Source organism: Mastigoproctus giganteus, chromosome 5 (genome assembly GCF_048544385.1).
Source record: "Mastigoproctus giganteus isolate SK-2022 chromosome 5, ASM4854438v1, whole genome shotgun sequence".
Lineage (NCBI taxonomy): Eukaryota > Metazoa > Arthropoda > Arachnida > Uropygi > Thelyphonidae > Mastigoproctus > Mastigoproctus giganteus.
Genome location: NC_143579.1, coordinates 1,890,185 through 1,910,684, shown reverse-complemented (window position 1 = coordinate 1,910,684; position 20,500 = coordinate 1,890,185). Strand labels below are relative to the sequence as shown.

The following is a 20,500-nucleotide window of genomic DNA, read 5'->3' as shown; positions in this document are numbered from 1 at the left end:
AATTTTACCCATTGCTACTAAAAATATATATTAATAGTAATCTTTAAAATTAATAGATTTCTTTAAAAATTTATTTAAAAACAAAAATATGAATTTTACAATGACACTTGAACTTTTCTTACTAAAGTATGTGTTAGATAAAGAGATCCAATGAATGAGATATACTGTGATGCTTGCAAACACTACATTTTGATTCGCCATGAGCTGAATTCCAGAACTGGTTGTTCTATGAACCGTGAGTCTGAAGTCTGATTCAGTTACTGTACAGTCGATGTCATGTTATCATATAGTCTTCTGGAGAACGAGTGTTCCGGTATTATTTTTTAACGATGAGCATTCCAACACTATTTTTTTAGCAATACACCTCTGGTCACTACCACAATTTTTTAGCTCAAGTACCATCGTCACTACCACCATTTTTCAGCTCCATTACCATCATCACTACCACCATTTTTAGCTCAAGTACCATCTTCACCACCACTACCTATGACTTGGTCAGTTAGTAATCAAACTTGTACGATGCGGAATGACATCACCGTGTCTTCTTGACTTCTATCTCCTGTTGGCCTCAGGCTGGTCCTAAGGCGGGATCATCTGCTAGCACCAGAAGATGATTTTGCACTGGTGCAGGATTTTATTCATTTTATTTAATTTACTTATTTTATCTTTAATTTTTCTGATTTTTTCTTTTTTCAAATTTTTTTTATTTCTTTAACTTTTAATTCCTTTTATTTTTATAATTTTTGTTAATTTACTGTTTTATTTTATTTTTTTGCTCATATTTTGAATGGATTTGGATATTCAGTACGTGACACTTGAGGTTTGCTGCAGTTCGCACTATTTTGGCCCACCTCTTTCCGGCACAGACGGGTAACAGGATGCACCCAATCCCCTGGTGCTTGTTGCTTCCTGATAGCTAAGTGGCCAGACACAACTTAACACATACACAGTAGAAAAATAGCATTACACACATTTCTGGCTTTTCTGCAGAGTTTTCGTAACATCACAGTGTACCATGACAGATTTGAACTAACATTTGGGAGCCACCTTACATAAGATACCATACATGTCTACATATCCTGCTATTATCATATTTTGATAATAATCAACTTTGGTTTAACCTGTTGGTATTTGTGTTGGGATGGTTTATATTTAAATATTTTTAGCTTTCCTGTAAAATTACCTCTTCTTCTAGCAATAACTCCGATGTGACAGTTTGGGTATGATTTGTAATGAATTACAGAATAAAGCAATAGACAGAAGTGTTAACTGGAAAATAGGAAGTTATTTTATTGCTTTCTTTATAAAACCGCAAAGGGAATTTGATGGTACAAATAAATTGCATAATTTTTAATTTATATACAAAGTTATTCCTTTATATGTTCTTCTAATGCCTTTAGAATAGTCCTGGAAAAAAATAATAATAAAATAAAATTTTAAATCAGAAAAAATAAAATCTCATTTCAACAATATTTGCTAAAGGACAAAATACGACTACTTTATCTTGCACGTTCGTCTGTATGTGTTATTAATAATACATGCTAACTATCTCATCACTGATAAAAGCTTGCATTCTATTCCTACCACTCGAAATGCTAAACACTGAAATACACATTACCGTATGTGGGGGAGCGGTGATGGAATCTTATGAAAAACAAAAAGGAGATTAATCTTGTTACACTTCATTGTCAATTAAATTGAATTTTTTTAACTAAATACATATAACGACCTAGATTTTCCAAACATAACATTAATTAACACGTAACTTGATACGGAAGTTATATAACAAAACTCAGAGATAATACTCGAGACTGAAAAAAAAATATATATATATATCTATATGTTATAACAGCATTCAGATATAAGTTTAGGGATATAATTTTGTACTGAAAGTAAATCAATAATATGACTCAGACCAGAGCAGAAAAGCAAAAGGCTCCAGCTAATAGGAGTGCTTTGGCTCAGGAGAAAACTGAGGAGTGCAGTTGCCCTCGGAATCACAGCCTTTTAAAATGCACTGCTTGTTTGATAATTTGTGGAGCAATCAGGTATGGGACATGATATTGCCAAGGGGAATGTCTGTCTGTGTGCAAAAGTAACCTGGTGTGAGGAAATTAGGTGAAAACTCGGTGTTGTTATGGCCCTGTATGAGAGCTTGAAGGACAGGGTGGATGCCCTCGAAGGATCTAAATTGAGGGCCCATCAAGCTCTCAGCTGCCCACATTTGCGCTTAATCATCACACAACACAGCAGCAACCACGAAGGCAGAATGCACTGGTCCCATAGGAACCAGTAGTTGTTGGCGACTCTATTGTCAGGGAAACAGGGAACATATTGCGTAAAAAGGATAGGTGGAACAGGACCGGGGTATGTCTGCCACAGGCAAAGGTTGATGACGTTGTAGAGCAGATATCATCTTTTAAGGGCACAAAACATGATATCGTTGTACAGTTGGCACTAATGACATTAAGGGTAGGAGACCAGTGGAATTATTTAAAAAGAACAGGTCACTGTTGAAAAAAAGCCGTGAAGTAGGGTTGAATTCGAAAGTGTCTGCAATTCTGCCCAGACAAGATAGGAGGGAGTATATGATGAGAGCCTTGTCGATCAATTTGGCTGTGGGCAGATTGTGCAAGTCTCAAGGTGTAAAATTTTTCTCAGCCTGGTCTGTGCTTGTTAACAGGAGAGACTGCTTCTACAGGGATGGGATACACTTAAATAGAAAGGGTGCGAGAATGTTTTTGATGCATTAGCATTAGTAGAGACATTTTATGCAAGAAAGCAAGCTTATGCAGCATCAGCCAAAAAAAAAATAAAATAAAATAAATAAATAAATAAAAAATAACCACTTCCACTTCACCCCTCTGTTCGTTCGAAATACCTGTCCAGCTGAACCTTAAACTTATTTAGGCTATCAACTTCCACAACACGACAAGGGATGGAAGTCTATTCCAGCAACCAACCACCCGCTGGCTAAAGGAAAATTTCCTCACGTCTATCCTACATCTGTCTTTCCTCAATTTGAATTTATGCCCTCTCAGGTGATTATTCTGAGCAAGAGGAAGAATCCCATCAGCATTGAGCATGCTCAAACCATTCAAAGTTTTATACACCTCTATCAGATCACCTCGCCGGTGCCTAGTCTCCAGACACTGTAATTTGCAAAACGTAAGCCTTTCTTCGTAAGAGCACCCCTTTGCTCCATTCACTACTCTTGTTGCCCTTCTCTGTACTCGTTCCAGCATCTCTACATCCTTCTTGAAATAGTAGTAGGTTAACCGCCAGTCTCCTACTCTTAATATCATTAGTAATCGAGATGCTGTCGAGGCAGTGCTAGTTGGGTTGTACAACTGCTAGCTTGGGGGGAATACACAGACTAATATATTAACAATAGCTGCTGGCAGGGGTGAAAGTGATTCTTGCACTGCTTCTATTGGAATGAGCCTGGAAAACAAGATGCAGGGTATTTCAGAGACTGCTGGGAGTCATAGTACAAGTAAACATATGGGTTGTGTTAGGGTAGCTAAGAATAGGAACAGGTGCATGTATACTTGCGTGTACACCAATGCTAGGAGTTTGGTAAATAAATTTGATGAATTTAAGATGTTGGTTAAAACATCAAAGGCAGATATTGTTGGGATATCAGAGACATCGTGTCCCACAGATATAAAAATTGCAAAACTGGAATTTGGAGAGTACAATGTGTACAGGAAGGATAGACAGGATAGGAAGGGAGGAGGGGTTATGCTATTAGTTAAGAAACACAGCAAATCCAAGGAAGTGCAGCCAATCGACATCGCTGGACAGTGCAGTGTCGAGTCAGTTTGGTGTGACATAAGCACTGGGAGATCAAAATTGAGAGTAGGAGTGTGTTACAGGCCTAATGACTCTGATGAGTATAATAAAAAACTGTATAGGGAAATAGAGTGGGGCCAGTAAATCAGAGAGTCTTATAATGGGGGTATTGACTGTGGTGCGGTTGTGAATGGTTTAGTCACTCACACTATAAAGGCTTTTGTGGATTTATTGGATGATTGTTTTCTACATCAGCATTTTCGGGAGGAAACTAAAGGGAGTAATACTCTTGATCTTATTATCAGTAGTGATTCTTCATGCATTAAGAATCTGCGGATAAAGGAACCTCTAGGTGGCACTGATCACAGTGTGCTGAAGTGGGATATATATATACTCAAACAGTATATATAACCTATTACCAGGGTTAAAAGTGAGGGATTTTGCTTTCATAAAGGCGACTACGGAGATCTGAGACAGTATTTAAATTCTATACGATAAGACCAACTGATGATGTTACCAACAGCAAATTCAAAATGGGAAGCATTCAAAGAATTAATCTTCGAAGCTACTAGGATTCACATACCAACTAAGAAATATTGTTCAACGTTTAGGCCTAAATGGTTGTCAGATGAACTAATGAGACTTGTGGCAGAGAAGCAAAATGCACGGAATACATATAGATTAATGAGTAACAATGAAGCCTAAGATTAGCATTAGCATTTGTAGAGGCATATGATGCAAGAAAGCAGCATCAGCCATAAAAAAAAAAAAAAAAAAAACCCCACTTTCACTTCACCCCTCCATTTGTTCGAAATACCTGTCCAGCTGAGACTTAAATTTATTTAGGCTATCAATTTCCACGACAAGGGATGGAAGTCTGTTCCACCAACCAACTACCCACTGGCTAAAGGCAAATTTCTGCACGTCTATCCTACATCTGTGTTTCCTCAATTTGAATTTATGCCCTCTCAGGTGATTATTCTGAGCAAGAGGAAGAATCCCATCAGCATTGAGCATGCTGAAACCATTCAAGGATTTATACACCTCTATCAGATCACCTCGCTCATGTCGAGTCCCCAGACACTGTAATTTAGAAAACTTAAGCTTTTATTCGTAAGAGTACCCCTTTGTTCCATTCACTAATCTTGTTGCCCTTCTCTGTACTCGTTCCAGCAGCTCTACATCCTTCTTGAAATGAGGCCTCCAGACCTATATACAGTACTCAAGATGTGTCCTGACCATTGCCTTATACAAGGGAATAATCATCTCCCTATCCCCGCTAGAAAAATTCTTGTATATCATTGACAAGACACCATGAGCTACTCTTGCAGCCCACCTGCACTGCTCAGAGAACTTCACATCTGCCTGCACAGATATGAAGGTCCTTTACCCCCAGGTCTTTTTCATTCTCTACCACTGTCAGTGTAGTACCACAGAGTTGATACGTTGCTCATCTTGAATCTTTCCAGATCCTGTTGCAGCAGCGTAGCGTCCTTAACAACCCTGCCAACCTTTGTATCGTCTGCAAACTTGAACATTAAGCATGATATACCATCATCAATATCATTTATAAATACAGAAAACAATGATGGACAAAAAATTAACCCTGAGGGACTCTACTAATAACATTAGTCCACGATGAGCAATGTCCATTGATTACCACTCTGTCTTCTCTCCCTCAACCACCCCTTTATCCATAGCAGCAATTGGCCTCCAATGCCACATTGCTCCAATTTGTGCAGCAGTCTTCCACGTGCAACAATATCAAAAGCCTTTCTAAGATCCAAGTATATAATATCAACGTTATTCCCTGCATACAGTTCTTTTGTGACTGCATCATAGTATCCAATCAAATTGGTCAGGCAAAACGTCCCCTTAACAAAACCATGCTGTGTCCGAGCTATAACCGAAGTCTTGTCTTGATGATCCTGCAGTCTATGGGTACCTCTACCACCCATGAAGGCAACTAATTCCAGTAATTTATAACTCGCTGGCTAAAATAAAATTTCCTGCAGTCCAACCTAAACATTTCCCCCATTTGAATTTGAATTTATGTCCCCTAGTTCTAGCATCATTTTTAATCTTGAAAATGTCGTCCTCATTCATTTTACTGATGCCTCTGAGAGCCTTAAACACCTCAATCAAATCTCCTCTAAGGTGTCTAGTTTCCAAACTCTGAAACCCACATATTCGAAGTCTTTCTTCATAAGGATGCCCTTTTGCCGATCTCACCAGATGAGTTACCCGTCTTTGCACCCTTTCAAGAAGCTCGATATCTTAAGTAGTGCCTCCATTAATTTTCCTGGAACAGAAGTTAAACTCACTGGTCTATAATTACTTGTGTCAGCCTTTGATCCTCCTCCTTTGTGAATCTGGGTCACATTTGCACATCTCCAGTCTATGGGTACCTCCCCTTAGTCCAAAGAAGCTCTCATAATTATGGCTAAGGGTTTGCTTACTTCCTTTGCTGCCTCCTTTAATATCACTGGATAGATCCCATCCATCCCAGGTGCCTTTCTTGTATTTATGTTCAACAATTTCTCCTCCACTTTACTCTCAATTATTACAAGTTCATCTAGCTCACTGTCAGTGTTTACCTCATCTATGGCATTCCCCTTCCTGAATAACTCCTCATGTGTGAATATAGATACAAAATATTGATTTAGTTTGTTAGCTACCTGAGCAGGATCATGAACAGTTGAACCATCGATATCAAGTGGACCAATCTGATTCATCCCCTTCCTTCTAGAGTTTACATAAGTAAAGAACTCCTTGCTGTTTTTCTTTGCATCCCTTGCCAAAGATTTCTCGTAATCTGCCTTTGCCTGCCTAACCTCCTTTGTAACTTGGTTACAGATCAACTTATATCTATCATAGGCTTCTGTGTCACATATTAATTTATATGTATCCCATGCATTTTTCTTCTTTGCCATATGTCTCATTAGTTCATCTGACATCCATTTAGGCCTGAATAGATATAAGCTGGTCCATAACCAAGTCACAAAGGAGATTAGGCAGGCAAAGGAAGATTATGAGAAATCCCTGGCAAATGATGCAAAGAAAAACAGCAAAGAGTTTTTTGCCTATGTGAACTCTAGAAGGAAAGAGATGTATCAGATTGGTCCACATGATATTGATGGTTCAACTGTTGATGATCATGCTGAGGTGGCTAACAAACTAAATGAGTATTTCACATATACATTAGTATTAGTATTGGCCGCATGGTGCAAGAAAGCCTATGGCTTATGCTGCACCAGCCAAATAAAAAAAAAAAAAATCCGTACAAAACAATGATAAAAAAAAATAATAATAATAATTAATAAAAAAAAAAAGGAAATTAAACCTATCATCCTATGCGCTTCCCTTACCCGAAAATACTATCCAGATGACCTTTGAATTTCCCCAAACTGTCGGCCTCTACCACCCATGAAGGCAACTAATTCCAGTAATTTATAACTCGCTGGCTAAAATAAAATTTCCTGCAGTCCAATCTAAACATTTCCCCCATTTGAATTTGAATTTATGTCCCCTAGTTCTAGCATCATTTTTAATCTTGAAAATGTCGTCCTCATTCATTTTACTGATGTCTCTGACAGCCTTAAACACCTCAATCAAATCTTCTCTAAGGTGTCTAGTTTCCAAACTCTGAAACCCACATATTCGAAGTCTTTCTTCATAAGGATGCCCTTTGCCGATCTCACCAGATGAGTTACCCGTCTTTGCACCCTTTCAAGAAGCTCGATATCTTACTTTAGGTGCGGTCTCCATACTTGAACACAGTATTCCAAGTGTAGTCTAACATAAGCCTTATATAATGGGATTATCACGTCCCTATCTCTACTTGCAAAAGTTGGATAGATCATCGATAGGACACCATGGGCCTTCCTTGCAACCTGTTTACAATGCTCAGAGAATTTCATGTCTGACCGTATCGTAACACCCAAGTCCCTTTCCTCCAGTACTGGGTTTAGTTGAACTCCACCAAGTGAATAAGTTATTTTGGGATTACTGTTTCCCAGGTGTAATATCTTACACTTTGTTGGATTAAAGCATAGCTGCCATTTTTCTGACCATTCCTGAAGTCTATCTAGGTCTCTCCGAAGAAGCTCAGCTTGACAGTGATCATTAACTACTCTATCAATTTTAACATCATCTGCAAATTTAGACATCACGCCCTCTATCCCTTCATCAATGTCGTTTATGAAAATTAAAAACAACAGTGGTCCTAATAGTGATCCTTGGGGAACCCAATTCTTACATCAACTCAATCTGAGGAATGGCCATTTATCACAACCCTCTGCCTCCTGCCCTGAAGCCATCCTTTTATCTATCCAAGGATTTTCCCAGTGATTCCAACTTGTTCCAGCTTATAAAGCAACCGCTCATGTGGGACTGAGTCAAAAGCTTTGCCGAAATCTAAATAAACAATGTCGAAATTATTCCCTAAATCCAGCTCGTGAGTGACCCTTTAGAAATAGCGAACCAGATTTGTTAAACATGATTTCCCCTTAACAAAACCATGCTGAGTATCCTTGAGAATTTCAATTCGATCCAAATGATCCTGAATTCCACCCTTGATCATTGCGTCCATGGTTTTCCCTACTACTGAAGTCAGACTGACAAGTAGATAATTTCCAACTTCACTTTTAGAGCCACCCTTATGTATGGGAGATACATTTGCACTTTTCCAATCCAAGGGAATCTCCCCAGAGTTTAGTGATGCTCGCATAATTAGCTTGAATGGTTCAATGCACTTGCCTGTTGCCTCCTTTAAGATTATAGAGTATATTCCAACTCCAAGGAGCCTTATTGGTCTGTAGGCTTGAAATTTTTTTCATTAAATAATCTTGCGAAATTTCAATATCATGAATTACAAATTTTTTAACTACACTCCCCCAATTTCCCATTGCCACAAAAGGTTTTTCATTTGTAAATATCAATGCAAAATAACTGTTGAATTCATCTGCAACGGCAGCTGGTGTTTTTAATACTATCCCTTTCCCTTATGTAAAGGTCTGACCTTGGCATTTATATATGTGAAGAATACAGGTATCTGGAATGAACAGAGGGGTGAAATGGGAGCGTTTTTTTTTTGGCTGATGCTGCATAAGGTTGCTTTCTTGCATCGTATGCCTCTACTAATGCTAATGCTAAAAGCCTGGCACTGCAGGAGTAGTAGTGGTAGTAATAGAGGAATGTGATGCAAGAAAGCAAGTGAAGGCAGATTCTGCCTTCGCTTGCCTAATCAGCCCATCTTCTCAACTGAAGTTTAAAACTGAAAAATATAAAATACTGCATATGGGTAGTAATAACCCCAGAGTAGTGTATCAATTGGGTGGTACTACACTCAGGGTAGTTGAGAATGAAAAGGACCTGTGGGTAATTGTGCAGTCAGATATGAAGTTTTCTACGCAATGCAAAAAAGGCTGTGAGAGTAGCTTATGGCGTCTTGTGACTGATATACTATTTAGCTAGCAGGGATAAGGGGTTGATTGTCTCCTTGCATAAGGCAAGGTTAAGCCACACTTTGCAGGTATGCAGGCCTGGAGGTATCATTTTAGGAAAGAAGTCAAGCTGCTGGAACAAGCACAGAGAAGGGAACAAGATTAGTGTGGGGAACAAAGGGTTGGTGTTACCAAGAAAGGCTTAAGTTCTGCAAATTGCAGCTTCTGGAGACTAGGCACCTGCGAGGTGATTTAATTGAGGTGTATAAGGCATTGAGTGGATTGAGCAAGCTCAATGTTAATGGGATTCTTCCTCTTGCTCAGATTACTCACCTGATGGGGCATAAATTGAAATTGAGGAAAGACAATGGTAGAATAGATGTGCAGAAATTCGCCTTTAGCCAGCTTGTGGTTGATAGTTGAAACAAACTTCTATCTGTTGTAGTGGAAGTCAGCAACTTAAATAAGTTTAAGGCAGAACTAGACAAGCATTTGAATTGAATGATGGGTGAAATGGGAAGGGATTTTATTTTATTTATTTTTTTTGGCTGATGCTATATAAGCTTACTTTCTTGCATCATAAAAAAGGTAAACTGCACCATTATCAATCCACTGCAGGATGGAAGCCTCTCCAACAATTCATGTTGAGGGAAATGGACCATAATCTGCCTTGCTGGTCCAGCGCAAATTGGCATATTGACCACATTTAGCAGTCAGGGGCTTGAACACCAGCTACTCAGAGAGTGTATGCTGCAGCACTCCTGCTTCTGACAACTCAGCTATGAATCATATGCCTCTACTAGGCTAATGCTCAAATTAAGCAAACAAGAAATGCATTTTTAGGCAAAAAAAAATAAAATAACTTGCTTGACCTTTTCATATCTGGAATGCATGTGGATTCTGGGTTCTGTTTCTGACAGTGACAGGCTTTCTGGAGTAAGCCTCTTTATAAAGTACATCTACAATTAGTTCACAGTGTGGACTAATTCATACTATCAAAACACATAAACACATAAGATATGGCACTTGAATATTTCTAGACAATTCATACAAAAACAGGCACATTATTTTATGCAAACTTTATAATGTATATATACATTTAGTGGTTAGTGAATTATGATACCCCATCCATAATCATTATGCCACACACTGTATAAAAAACTGAACAGCTTTGTACACTAGGGCAGCAGTAATTTTTATTTGGTTGTGGAAATCAAAATGATCAAGTACCAGTTATGGGACATGGTAAAGATATCACAGAGTTTCAAAAGGGCATGATTGTGGGAGTTCAAGAATCGGGTACTTTCATATCAGAAACATCACATTTTGTCAGTTGCTAATGGCTCATAATCTGCCACGCTGTGATTAAGGTATACAAAGAATGGTGTCAATAGGTCAAACTAGCTCCTGCTGAGAGGACTGTAAAGGATTATGAAAGGTGGCTGTTCATGGTGAGTGAAGGGTGCAGTGCATTGTACACACTCAATAGCAGTTCACTGTGCAACAGCTGACATCACAATACAGTATCCCCATACTGTATTGTAATGTCAGACTGAAAGAACAATATCCCAAATGATGATGCATCGCACTCAGACATATGGAGTTCCACAGAAGATGACCTTAGAGACACCCTCTTCTCACCACTGATTGTGATTGAAGGCAAACACTGGAGGACTGGAAATGAGTGTGCTGGTTGGATGAGTTCAAATACCTGGTGCAACATGCTGACAGATGTCTTTGTATGTGGTGCTAGTAAAATGAGTCCATGTATCCAATATGCATAGTGCCCATAATCCAGGCAGGTGGCAGTGGTTGCTTAATATGGAGCACATATTTCTGGCAAGAACTAGGAACCCTAGTGTACATGGACTAATGTTTCATGGGTGAGGTCTACCAGCAGCCCTTAGGAGATCATGAACACCCTGGCGTGTTGCTTTTTTTCCTGGGCATAAAAGGGATTTTCCAAGACAATAATGTGTAGTTTCATCAAGCCCACACTTTGCAACAGTGGTTAGAGGAACATTGCGAAGATATCACCCATCTTGATCGGCCTCTAAATTTGCCTGATCTCAATCCAATTGAATACTTGTGGGATGTTTTGGAATGAGAAGTGAGGTATATGGACGCGCAACCATCTTCTATTCTGACATTGTGGAAAGACCTGCAGGCAGTATGGCTGCAGGTCTTTATCAGTTCATCTGACATCCTAAATGGATGTCAGATGAACTGATGAACCTCATGGCAGAGAAGAAAAATGCATTGAATGCATATAAATTATTGGCACCACAGAAGCCCATATTAGATACAAACTAGTCTACAATCAAATCACAAAGGAGGTCAGGCAAGCAAAGACAGATTACGAGAAATCTCTGGCAAAGGATACAAAGAAAAATAGCAAAAACTTCCTTACTTTATGTAAACACTAGAAGGAAGGGAATGAATCAATTGAACCACTTGATATTGATGGTTTTTTGACTGTTGATGATCCTACTCAGGTTGCTGACAAACTGAACAAGTATTTCGCACCTACATTCACATGCGAGGAATTCTTTAGAGAAGGGGATCCAGAAGTTTATCAAACTCTTAACAGAGTGCTAAATGGTTTTGTAATACTAAGAGTAAAGTGGAAGAGAAATTGTTGAAGTTAAATATAAGAAAGGCATCTGGGAAGGATGGGATCTATCCAATTAAAAATAAGGAAGGCAGCAAATCTGGCCATAATTATGAGAGCATCCTTGGATTCAGAAGAAGTTCCCGTAGCCCAGAGATGAGCGAATGTATCCCCATTTCACAAAGGGAGATCAAAGCCTTGCGAAAGCTTTTGATACTGTTGCATATGGAAGATTACTGTACAAATTGGAGCAGTATGGCATTAAGGGCAATTGCAGCTGTTGATAAAGGGTGGTTGAGTGGGAGAAGACAGAGAGTTGTAATCAATGGACACTGTTCTTCGTGGACTAATGTTAGTGGAGTCCCCAGGGTTCAGTATTGGGTCCATTGTTGTTTTCTGTATTTATTAATGATACTGATGAAGGTATATCAGGCTTAATGTCTAACTTTGCAGATGATACAAAGGTTGGCAAGGGTATTAATGAGAGTATGCTACTGCAACAGGATCTAGAAAATTTGAGAAGATAGGCTGAGAGGCGGCAATTGAAGTTTAACATTGACAAATGTAAAGTACCGCATATGGGTAGCAGTAACCCCAGAGTAACGTATCAACCATGTGATATTACACTCAGGGTGGTGGAGAGTGAAAGTTAGCTGGGGGGGTAGTTGTGCAGTTAGATATGAAGTTTTATGAGCAGTGCAGACAGTCTGCAAGAGCCATGGGACCTTGTCAATGATATACAGGAATTTTTCTAGCAGGAATAAAGAGGTGATTATCCCCTTGTATAAGGCAATGGTCAGGCCACATCTTGAGTACTGTATACTGGTCTGAAGGCTTCATTTTAAGAAGGACAAGTGCAAAGAAGGGCAACAAGATTAGTGAATGGAACAAAGGATTGCTCTTATGAGGAAACGCTTATGTTCTGCAAATTACAGTGTCTGGAGACTAGGCACCTGTGAGGTGCCTAGTCTCCAGACATTACAAGCTCAATGCTGACAAATTCTTCTTCTTCTTCTTCTTGCCAAGATTAATCACCTGAGGGGACATAACTTCAAATTGAAGAAAGACAACTGATGGATATATGTGCAGAAATTTGTCTTTAGCCAGCTGGTGGTTGATTGCTGGAACAAACTTCCATCTTTCGTTGTAGAAGTTAACAGCTTAAATAAATTCAAGGCAGAACTACACAAAAATTTGGAGCAAGCAAGTGGATGGGTGAAATGAGGTTTTTTTTGGCTGATGCTGTATAAGATTGCTTTCTTGTATCATATGCCTCTACTAATGCTAATAGGTGACTCGAGTAATTACAGACCTGTCTGTTAAACTTCTGTTCCAGGGAAAATAACGGAATCACTGGTAAAAGAAGTAATGCAGTCTACACATGGCCACGATTATGCTTCAGACACAGCATGGGTTTTATTAAGGGAAAATCTCGTTTGACCAATTTGATTGGATACTACAATGTGGTCACAAAGAAACTGGATGCAAATAATAATTTTGTTATCCATATATTTGGATTTCAGGAAAGCTTTTGATATTGTTTCACATAAATGACTGCTGTACAAATTGGAGCATTGTGGCATTAAGGGCAAGTTGATTCTTTGGATACATGGATGGTTAAGAGGGAAAAGACAGAGTGGTAATCAATGGATATTGCTCTTCATGGACTAATGTTATTAGTGGAGTCCCCCTGGGTTTGATGTTGGGCCCATTGTTGTTTTCTACATTTATCAATGATACTGATTAAGGTATATCAGGCTTAATGTCTAAGCTTGCAGATGATACAAAAGTTGCCAGGGTGTTTAATGACAGTATGCTATTGCAACAGGATGTAGAAAGAGTTAGATAGATGGGCTGAGAAATAAAATCTATAAAATTTATCAATTTTAAACTTCAGTTTAAAATTGATAAATTTTATAGTTCATAGTACTGCATATGGATAGCAGTGACCCCAGAGTAATGTACCAACTGTGTGGTACTACACTCAGGTTAGTGGAAAATGAAAAAGACCTGGTTGTAATTGTGCAGTTAGATATGAAGTTTTCTGAGCATGCAGACAGGCTGCCAAGACAGCTCATACGGTTTTGTCAATGATATACAGAATTCTATTAGCAGGGATATGGAGGTAATTATCCCATTGTATAAGAATGGTGAAGCCACATTTTGAGTACTGCATACAGTCTGGAGGCCTCATTTAGGATGGATGTGATGGTGCTGGAATGAGCACAGAGGAAGGCAACGAGGTTGGTGTGAGGAACAAAGGGGTGCTCTTACCAAGGAAGCTTCAGTTTTGCAAATTGCATCATCTGGAGACTTGGCACTTGCGAGATGATCTGATTGAGGTTATTTATGGCTTTGAATAAATTAAGAAAGCTGAATGCTAATGTAATTCTTTCTCTTTCTCAGTCTACACACATGAGGGGGTGCAAATTCAAAAAATTGAAGAAGAAAGGTGCACAATACAGAAGTTTTCCCTTAGCCAGATGGTGGTTGATTGCTGCTGGAACAAATTTCCATCGGTTGTTGTGGAAGTTGATAGCTTAAATAAATTCAGGGAAGAAGAAGACCTATTATTGGAGGGAATGAATAGGTGAAATGAGAGGTGTCTTTTTTTTTGGCTGATCCTGTATAACAGAGGTTCCCAAACTTTCTTGGTACACGGCGCTCTTAGTGTCTCAGTAATTTTTTCACAGGTCCGTTCATTAAGTATTTAGGTCCAAACAATTTAATAAGTAATGCTGTAACCGTTAACTACCTCGAGTAGTAAGTCGCGCAGTGTCCAACAGATGTCGAGTATCGGTGTGTTCGCCTGAAAAACTTAAAATATATTCCCCGAGGTCCATGTGAGTTTGCTGAGCGCTGTGCAGCACAGTTTGGGAACTGCTGCTGCTGCTGTATAAGCTTGCTTTCTTGTATCATTTGCTAATACTAAACTGTTATATTTATAAACTTTAAAAGAATTATAATTTTTCAAGACTGAATTTCTTCATAAATTAGCAAACTTTCCATATATGGATCTGGATTGGGAAAATCGAATTTCTTCTTCAATTTCATGTCACCACATTATTGTAACTTTTATAAGGAGTTTTGCAATGTCAAAGTAATGAATAAAATGAAAGCACGTCCTCAAATTTCATCTCCTCCAACACAAAATATCAAGGAAAATTGAATTCAAATTTTTAACAGATGCTGTCATTAAAATGGAAAAATTTAGACAAAATGATTCAAGTGCTGAGAAGACACAATTTGCACAAGAATAGTAAGTAAACAAAACTTAAGTGACCTTAGTCAACACCTAATTGGCTTACAGTCAACTACAGAAACTTTACATTAAGTAGTATGCATGAATGATTGTGCAAAGATTTTTTGCGATTACCCTTATACAAAAAAATATAAATAAATCTCTGCTTAATATACAATCAATATTTAAAATTTGATGAGAGAATAAGAATCAGCAGTGAGCATCAAATTCATATTTCAGACATATTAGTAATAAAGTTTAAAATTCAAAAGGTCTATATACAATAATACTCAATATAAAAAATAATACAAGCAACTGTGTCAAATATTTTATACATTAACTATTTGCAGCTGCATTTCTCCAGTTAAAATTAAGCAGTGATATAGAATGAAAACGAAGACCTTGCTGAAAGCAACATTAAAAAACCAGAAATGTCCAAAAGCCAGAAATGTCTAAAATACATTTTTGAGATTTTTTTTAAAACTGTTTCATTTAAATTTTGTGAAAAATTTGTTCTCAGAGTAATGCTATTGGCTTGGCTGAACAAATGTTTGGCAGCCAGTAGAATTTTCATTGACATAAGTAAACACTATGCAAATTCACAATAGAAATTCTACTGGGCTGCTAAATAGTCCAGAATTTATCACATTTATTTTTAACCAGTAATGAAATTAAAACCAGTAAAAAGGCTAGTTATTATAAGGAATGGAAAAAGAATGGTTCTTTAAGGTAAAATAAATAAATTTTACCCACTGTTTTGAACATTCCTTATAATAACTTTTTTCCTCCTGAAAAACAATCTTCAAGGTCACTTTTGAGACCCCCATGCCTTGGTACGGGGTTAAATATTTTAAGTTTACAAAGGCACTTTACCTGATAGGATCAGCATACAATGACTGTGATAATAATAATGAATAAATATCCCTTTATTTGTAAGGTATGCATATTACATGGTCTGAATGGCAGCATGCAGGTCAGGTGAGGGACTTACATTACAGAAAATACAACAAGATATCTGAATTTAATTAAAGGAAAGCAAACGGTAAATTAAAATTATTTTTAGGATAACAGATTAAAATATTAGATAAAAATCTCTTTTTTTAGGTCAGTATAATGGATTTTGTTGCTAATATCTTCAATGTATTTTTTTATCTGGAGGAAGCAGATTAATATCAATATTTAACTGCTTGATTATCTGGAGTGATGGTGGTGGTGGTGGTGGTGGGGGAGGGGTTTAGGGAATAACTTGTCAGCACTCTTTGGATGATTTTTAATAGGAATCAAGGATGGTATCATTCTAGCATTTCTATGCAGGATGTGGAACCTTTGTTCAAACTGGATGAAAGCCAACTATTGAACAATTTTCTAAAGATGAGAAGAGATTTTAATTCAATATTCCCGCAGCCAAGGTTAGGGTAGATCTGAGCATTTTTTTTTTTTTTTTAATTAGATATCACGGCACCAGCCCAGAATTCAGAGCTATAAGTCACTGAAGAAAACAGAAAGCTGGAGGCATATCACACAAAAATCTTAGGGTTACTGATAGGGAACATATTTCGTCTCAGCATCCACATTCTTCTTGTGAAAGAGATCCTGAGTTGAACTAAGTAAGTACAGAAGAGCATTTTAATATCAATCTCTAATCTTTATTGATTAACATATTGTTAGCCAAAATATGGACTTGCTCTCAGATAATTATCAGAGAGAGAGAGAGAGAGAGAGAGAGAGAGAGAGAGAGAGAGAGAGAGAGAGAGACAGACAGACAGACAGAGAGAGAGAGAGAGAGAGAGAGAGAGAGAGAGAGAGAGAGAGAGACAGACAGACAGACAGAGAGAGAGAGAGAGAGAGAGACAGACAGAGAGAGAGAGAGAGAGAGAGACAGAGAGAGTGTCCATATTTTGAGATCATCTAGTAGTAGTAGTAGCATGTGATGCAAGAAAGTAAATGTATGAGCTTATGCAACATCAGCCAACAAAAAAAAATCACACCATTCCCTCCTTAAATTTATTCAACCTATCAACTTCCACAACGACAGATGGAAGTTTGTTCCAGCAATTAACCACCCGCTGGCTAAAGGCAAATTTCCGCACATCTATTCTACATGACTTTTCTTAATTTGAATTTATGCCCCCTTAGGTTCGTAATTTAAACAAGTGGAAGGATCCCATCAGAATTCAGCGTGCTCAACCCATTCAAGGCCTTATATACCTCAATCAGATCATTGCGCAGGTGCCTAGTCTCCAGTCACTGCAATTTGCAGAACTTAAGCCTCTCTTGGTAAGAGGATCCCTTCATTCCCCTCACCAATCTTGTTGCCCTTCTCTATACACGCTCAAGTAAATCTACATCCTTCCTAAAATGAGGCCTCCAGACCTGTACGCAGTACTCAAAGCGTGGCCTGACCATTGCCTTATACAGAAGGATAATCACCTCCTTTTCCCTGCTAGCAAAATTCCTATATATCATTGACAAAACCCCATTACCTGGCCTGGCGGCCTGTCTGCATTGCTCAGAAAACTTCATATCTGCTTGCACAATTACTCCCAGGTCTTTTTCATTTTCTACCACCTTAAGTGTAGTACCACACAGTTGGTACGTTTCTCTGGGGTTACTTCTACCCATATGCAGTACTTTGCATTTGTCAAGGTTAAACTTCAGTTACCACTTCTTAGCCCATCTGCCCAAATTATCTAGATCCTGTTGCAGTAGCACACTGCCATTACTGTCATTAACAACCCTGCCAACCTTTGTATCATCTGCAAACTTCAACATTAAGCCTGATATACCTTCATCAATATCATTGATAAATATACAAAACAACAGTGGACCTAACACCGAACCCTGTAGGACTCCACTAATAAAATTAGTCCAAGAAGAGCAGCACCCATTGATTACCACCCTCTGTCTTCTCGCACTCAACCATTCTTTTATCCATTGTAGCAACTTACCCTTAATACCATTCTGCTCCAATTTGTACAATAGTCTTCCATGTGCAACAGTGTCAAAAGCTTTCCTGAAATCCAAATATATGATATCAAAATTATTTTTTGCATCCAGTTCCTTTGTAACCACATCATATATCCTATCAAATTTGTCAGACAAGACTTTCCCTTAACAAACCCATGCTGTCTGAATTATTGCAGCAGTCTTGTCTAGATGATCCTGCAATGCATCTTTAACCAGCGATTCCATTATTTTACCCGGAACAGAAGTTAAACTAACTGCTCTGTAATTACTCGTGTCACCCTTCGATCCCCCTTTGTGAATTGGGGATACATTTGCACATCTCCAATCCATGGGAACCTCCCCTGAGTCCAAGGGGACTCAGGGGAGGTTCCCACTCTCATAATTATGGCTAAGGGTTTGCTTAGTTGCTTTGCCGCCTCCTTTAATATAACTGGATAGATCCCATCCACCCCAGGTGCTTTTCTTACGTTTAACTTCAACAATTTCTCTTCCACTTTGCTCTCAGTTATTACAAAATCATTAAGTATCTTGCTACAATATGATAACCTTCTGCCATTTTCAAACCTTAATAATTCCTCACGTGTGAATGTAGATGCAAAATACTCATTCAGTTTGTTTGCTATTTGAGCAGGATCATCAACAGTCGAACCATCGATGTCAAGTGGACCAATCAGATTCATCCCCTTCCTTTTAGAGTTTATATAAGTAAAGAAATCCTTGCTGCTTTTCTTAGCATCTTTTGCCAAGGATTTCTCGTAATCTGCCTTCGCCTGCCGAACCTACTTTGTCACCTGATTACAGATTAACTTATATCTGCCATATGATATCTGCCATGTTGGGATATCAGAGACGTGGTGTCACACAGATATAAGGGATGCGGAACTGCAATTTGGGGAGTACAACGTCTACAGAAAGGATAGACAGGATAGGAAGGGGGGAGGTGTTATGCTATTAGTTAAGAAACACATAAAAACCAAGGAAGTGAAGCCAGTCAACATCGCTGGACAGTGCAGTGTGGAGTCAGTTTGGTGTGACATAAGCATTGGGAAATCAAAATTGAGAGTAGGAGTGTGCTATAGGCCTAATGACTCTGATGAGTATAATAAGGAACTGTACAGGGAAATAGAGTGGGCCAGTAAATCAGAGTGTCTTATAATGGGAGATTTTAATTTCCCAGATATTGACTGGAATTTGGGGGCTGGTCACTCACACACTAGCAGGGCTTTTGTGGATTTATTGGATGATTGTTTTCTACATCAGCATGTTCGGGAGGCAACTAGAGGGAGTAATACTCTTGATTTGATTATCAGCAATGATTCTTCATGCATTAAGAATCTGCAGATAAACGAACCACTAGGTGGCAGTGATCACAGTGTGCTGAAGTGGGATTTACTCAAAGAGGTAACTACCATTAGGGGTAAAGGGAAGGGTTATTGCTTCCGTAAAGGCGACTACGATGGACTGAGACAGTATTTAAATTCTATACAGTGGGACCAACTGATGATGTTACCAACAGCAAATTCAAAATGGGAAGCATTCAAAGAACTTATCTTGGAAGCTACTAGGCTTTACATACCAACTAAGAAATATTGTTCAAGGTTTAGGCCAAAATGGATGTCAGATGAACTAATGAGGCATATGGCAGAGAAGATAAATGCATGGGATACTTACAAATTAACACATGACACAGAAGCCTATGATAGATACAAGTTGATATGCAACCAAGTTACAAAGGAGGTTAGGCAGGCGAAGGCAGATTACGAGAAATCCTTGGCAAGGGATGCAAAGAAAAACAGCAAAGAGTTCTTTACTTATGTAAACTCTAGAAGGAAAGGGATGAATCAGATTGGTCCACTTGATATTGATGGGTCAAGTGTTGATGATCCTGCTCAGGTGGCTAACAAACTAAATGAATATTTTGCATCGACATTCACACATGAGGAGTTATTCAGCGAGGGGAATGCCAGAGGTGTATTCAACTCTAGCAGTAAGTTACAGAATCTTGAAATAACTGGGAGTAAAGTGGAGGAGAAACTGTTGAAGATAAACACAAGAAAGGCACCCGGGGTGGATGGGATCTATCCAGTTATATTAAAGGAGGCAGCAAAGGAAGTAAGCAAACCCTTAGCCATAATTATGAGAGCTTCCTTGGACTCAGGGGAGGTACCCATAGACTGGAAATGTGCAAATGTGATCCCAATTCACAAAGGAGGATCAAAGGCTGACACAAGTAATTATAGACCTGTGAGCTTGACTTCTGTTCCAGGAAAATTAATGGAGGCACTGGTTAAAGACGCACTGCAGGATCATTTAGACAAGACTTCAGTTATAGCTCAGACACAGCATGGTTTTGTTAAGGGGAAGTCTTGCCTGACCAACTTGATTGGATACTATGATGCAGTCACAAAAGAACTGGATGCAGGGAATAACTTTGATATTATA

General features: G+C 38.5%; 1 protein-coding gene across 1 annotated transcript in view; it reads right to left on the bottom strand.

The window, feature by feature from the left end:
- Positions 1-1,294: 1,294 nt before the first annotated feature.
- The window catches only part of LOC150085126 (transducin beta-like protein 2), a 216,011-nt gene continuing 196,805 nt past the window's right edge, over positions 1,295-20,500 (bottom strand). The window contains exon 10 of the mRNA XM_090373042.1: positions 1,295-1,407. Coding sequence (XP_090229168.1) covers positions 1,368-1,407 — 40 coding nt within the window. The 3' untranslated portion in view covers positions 1,295-1,367. The remainder of the gene's footprint in view (positions 1,408-20,500) is intronic.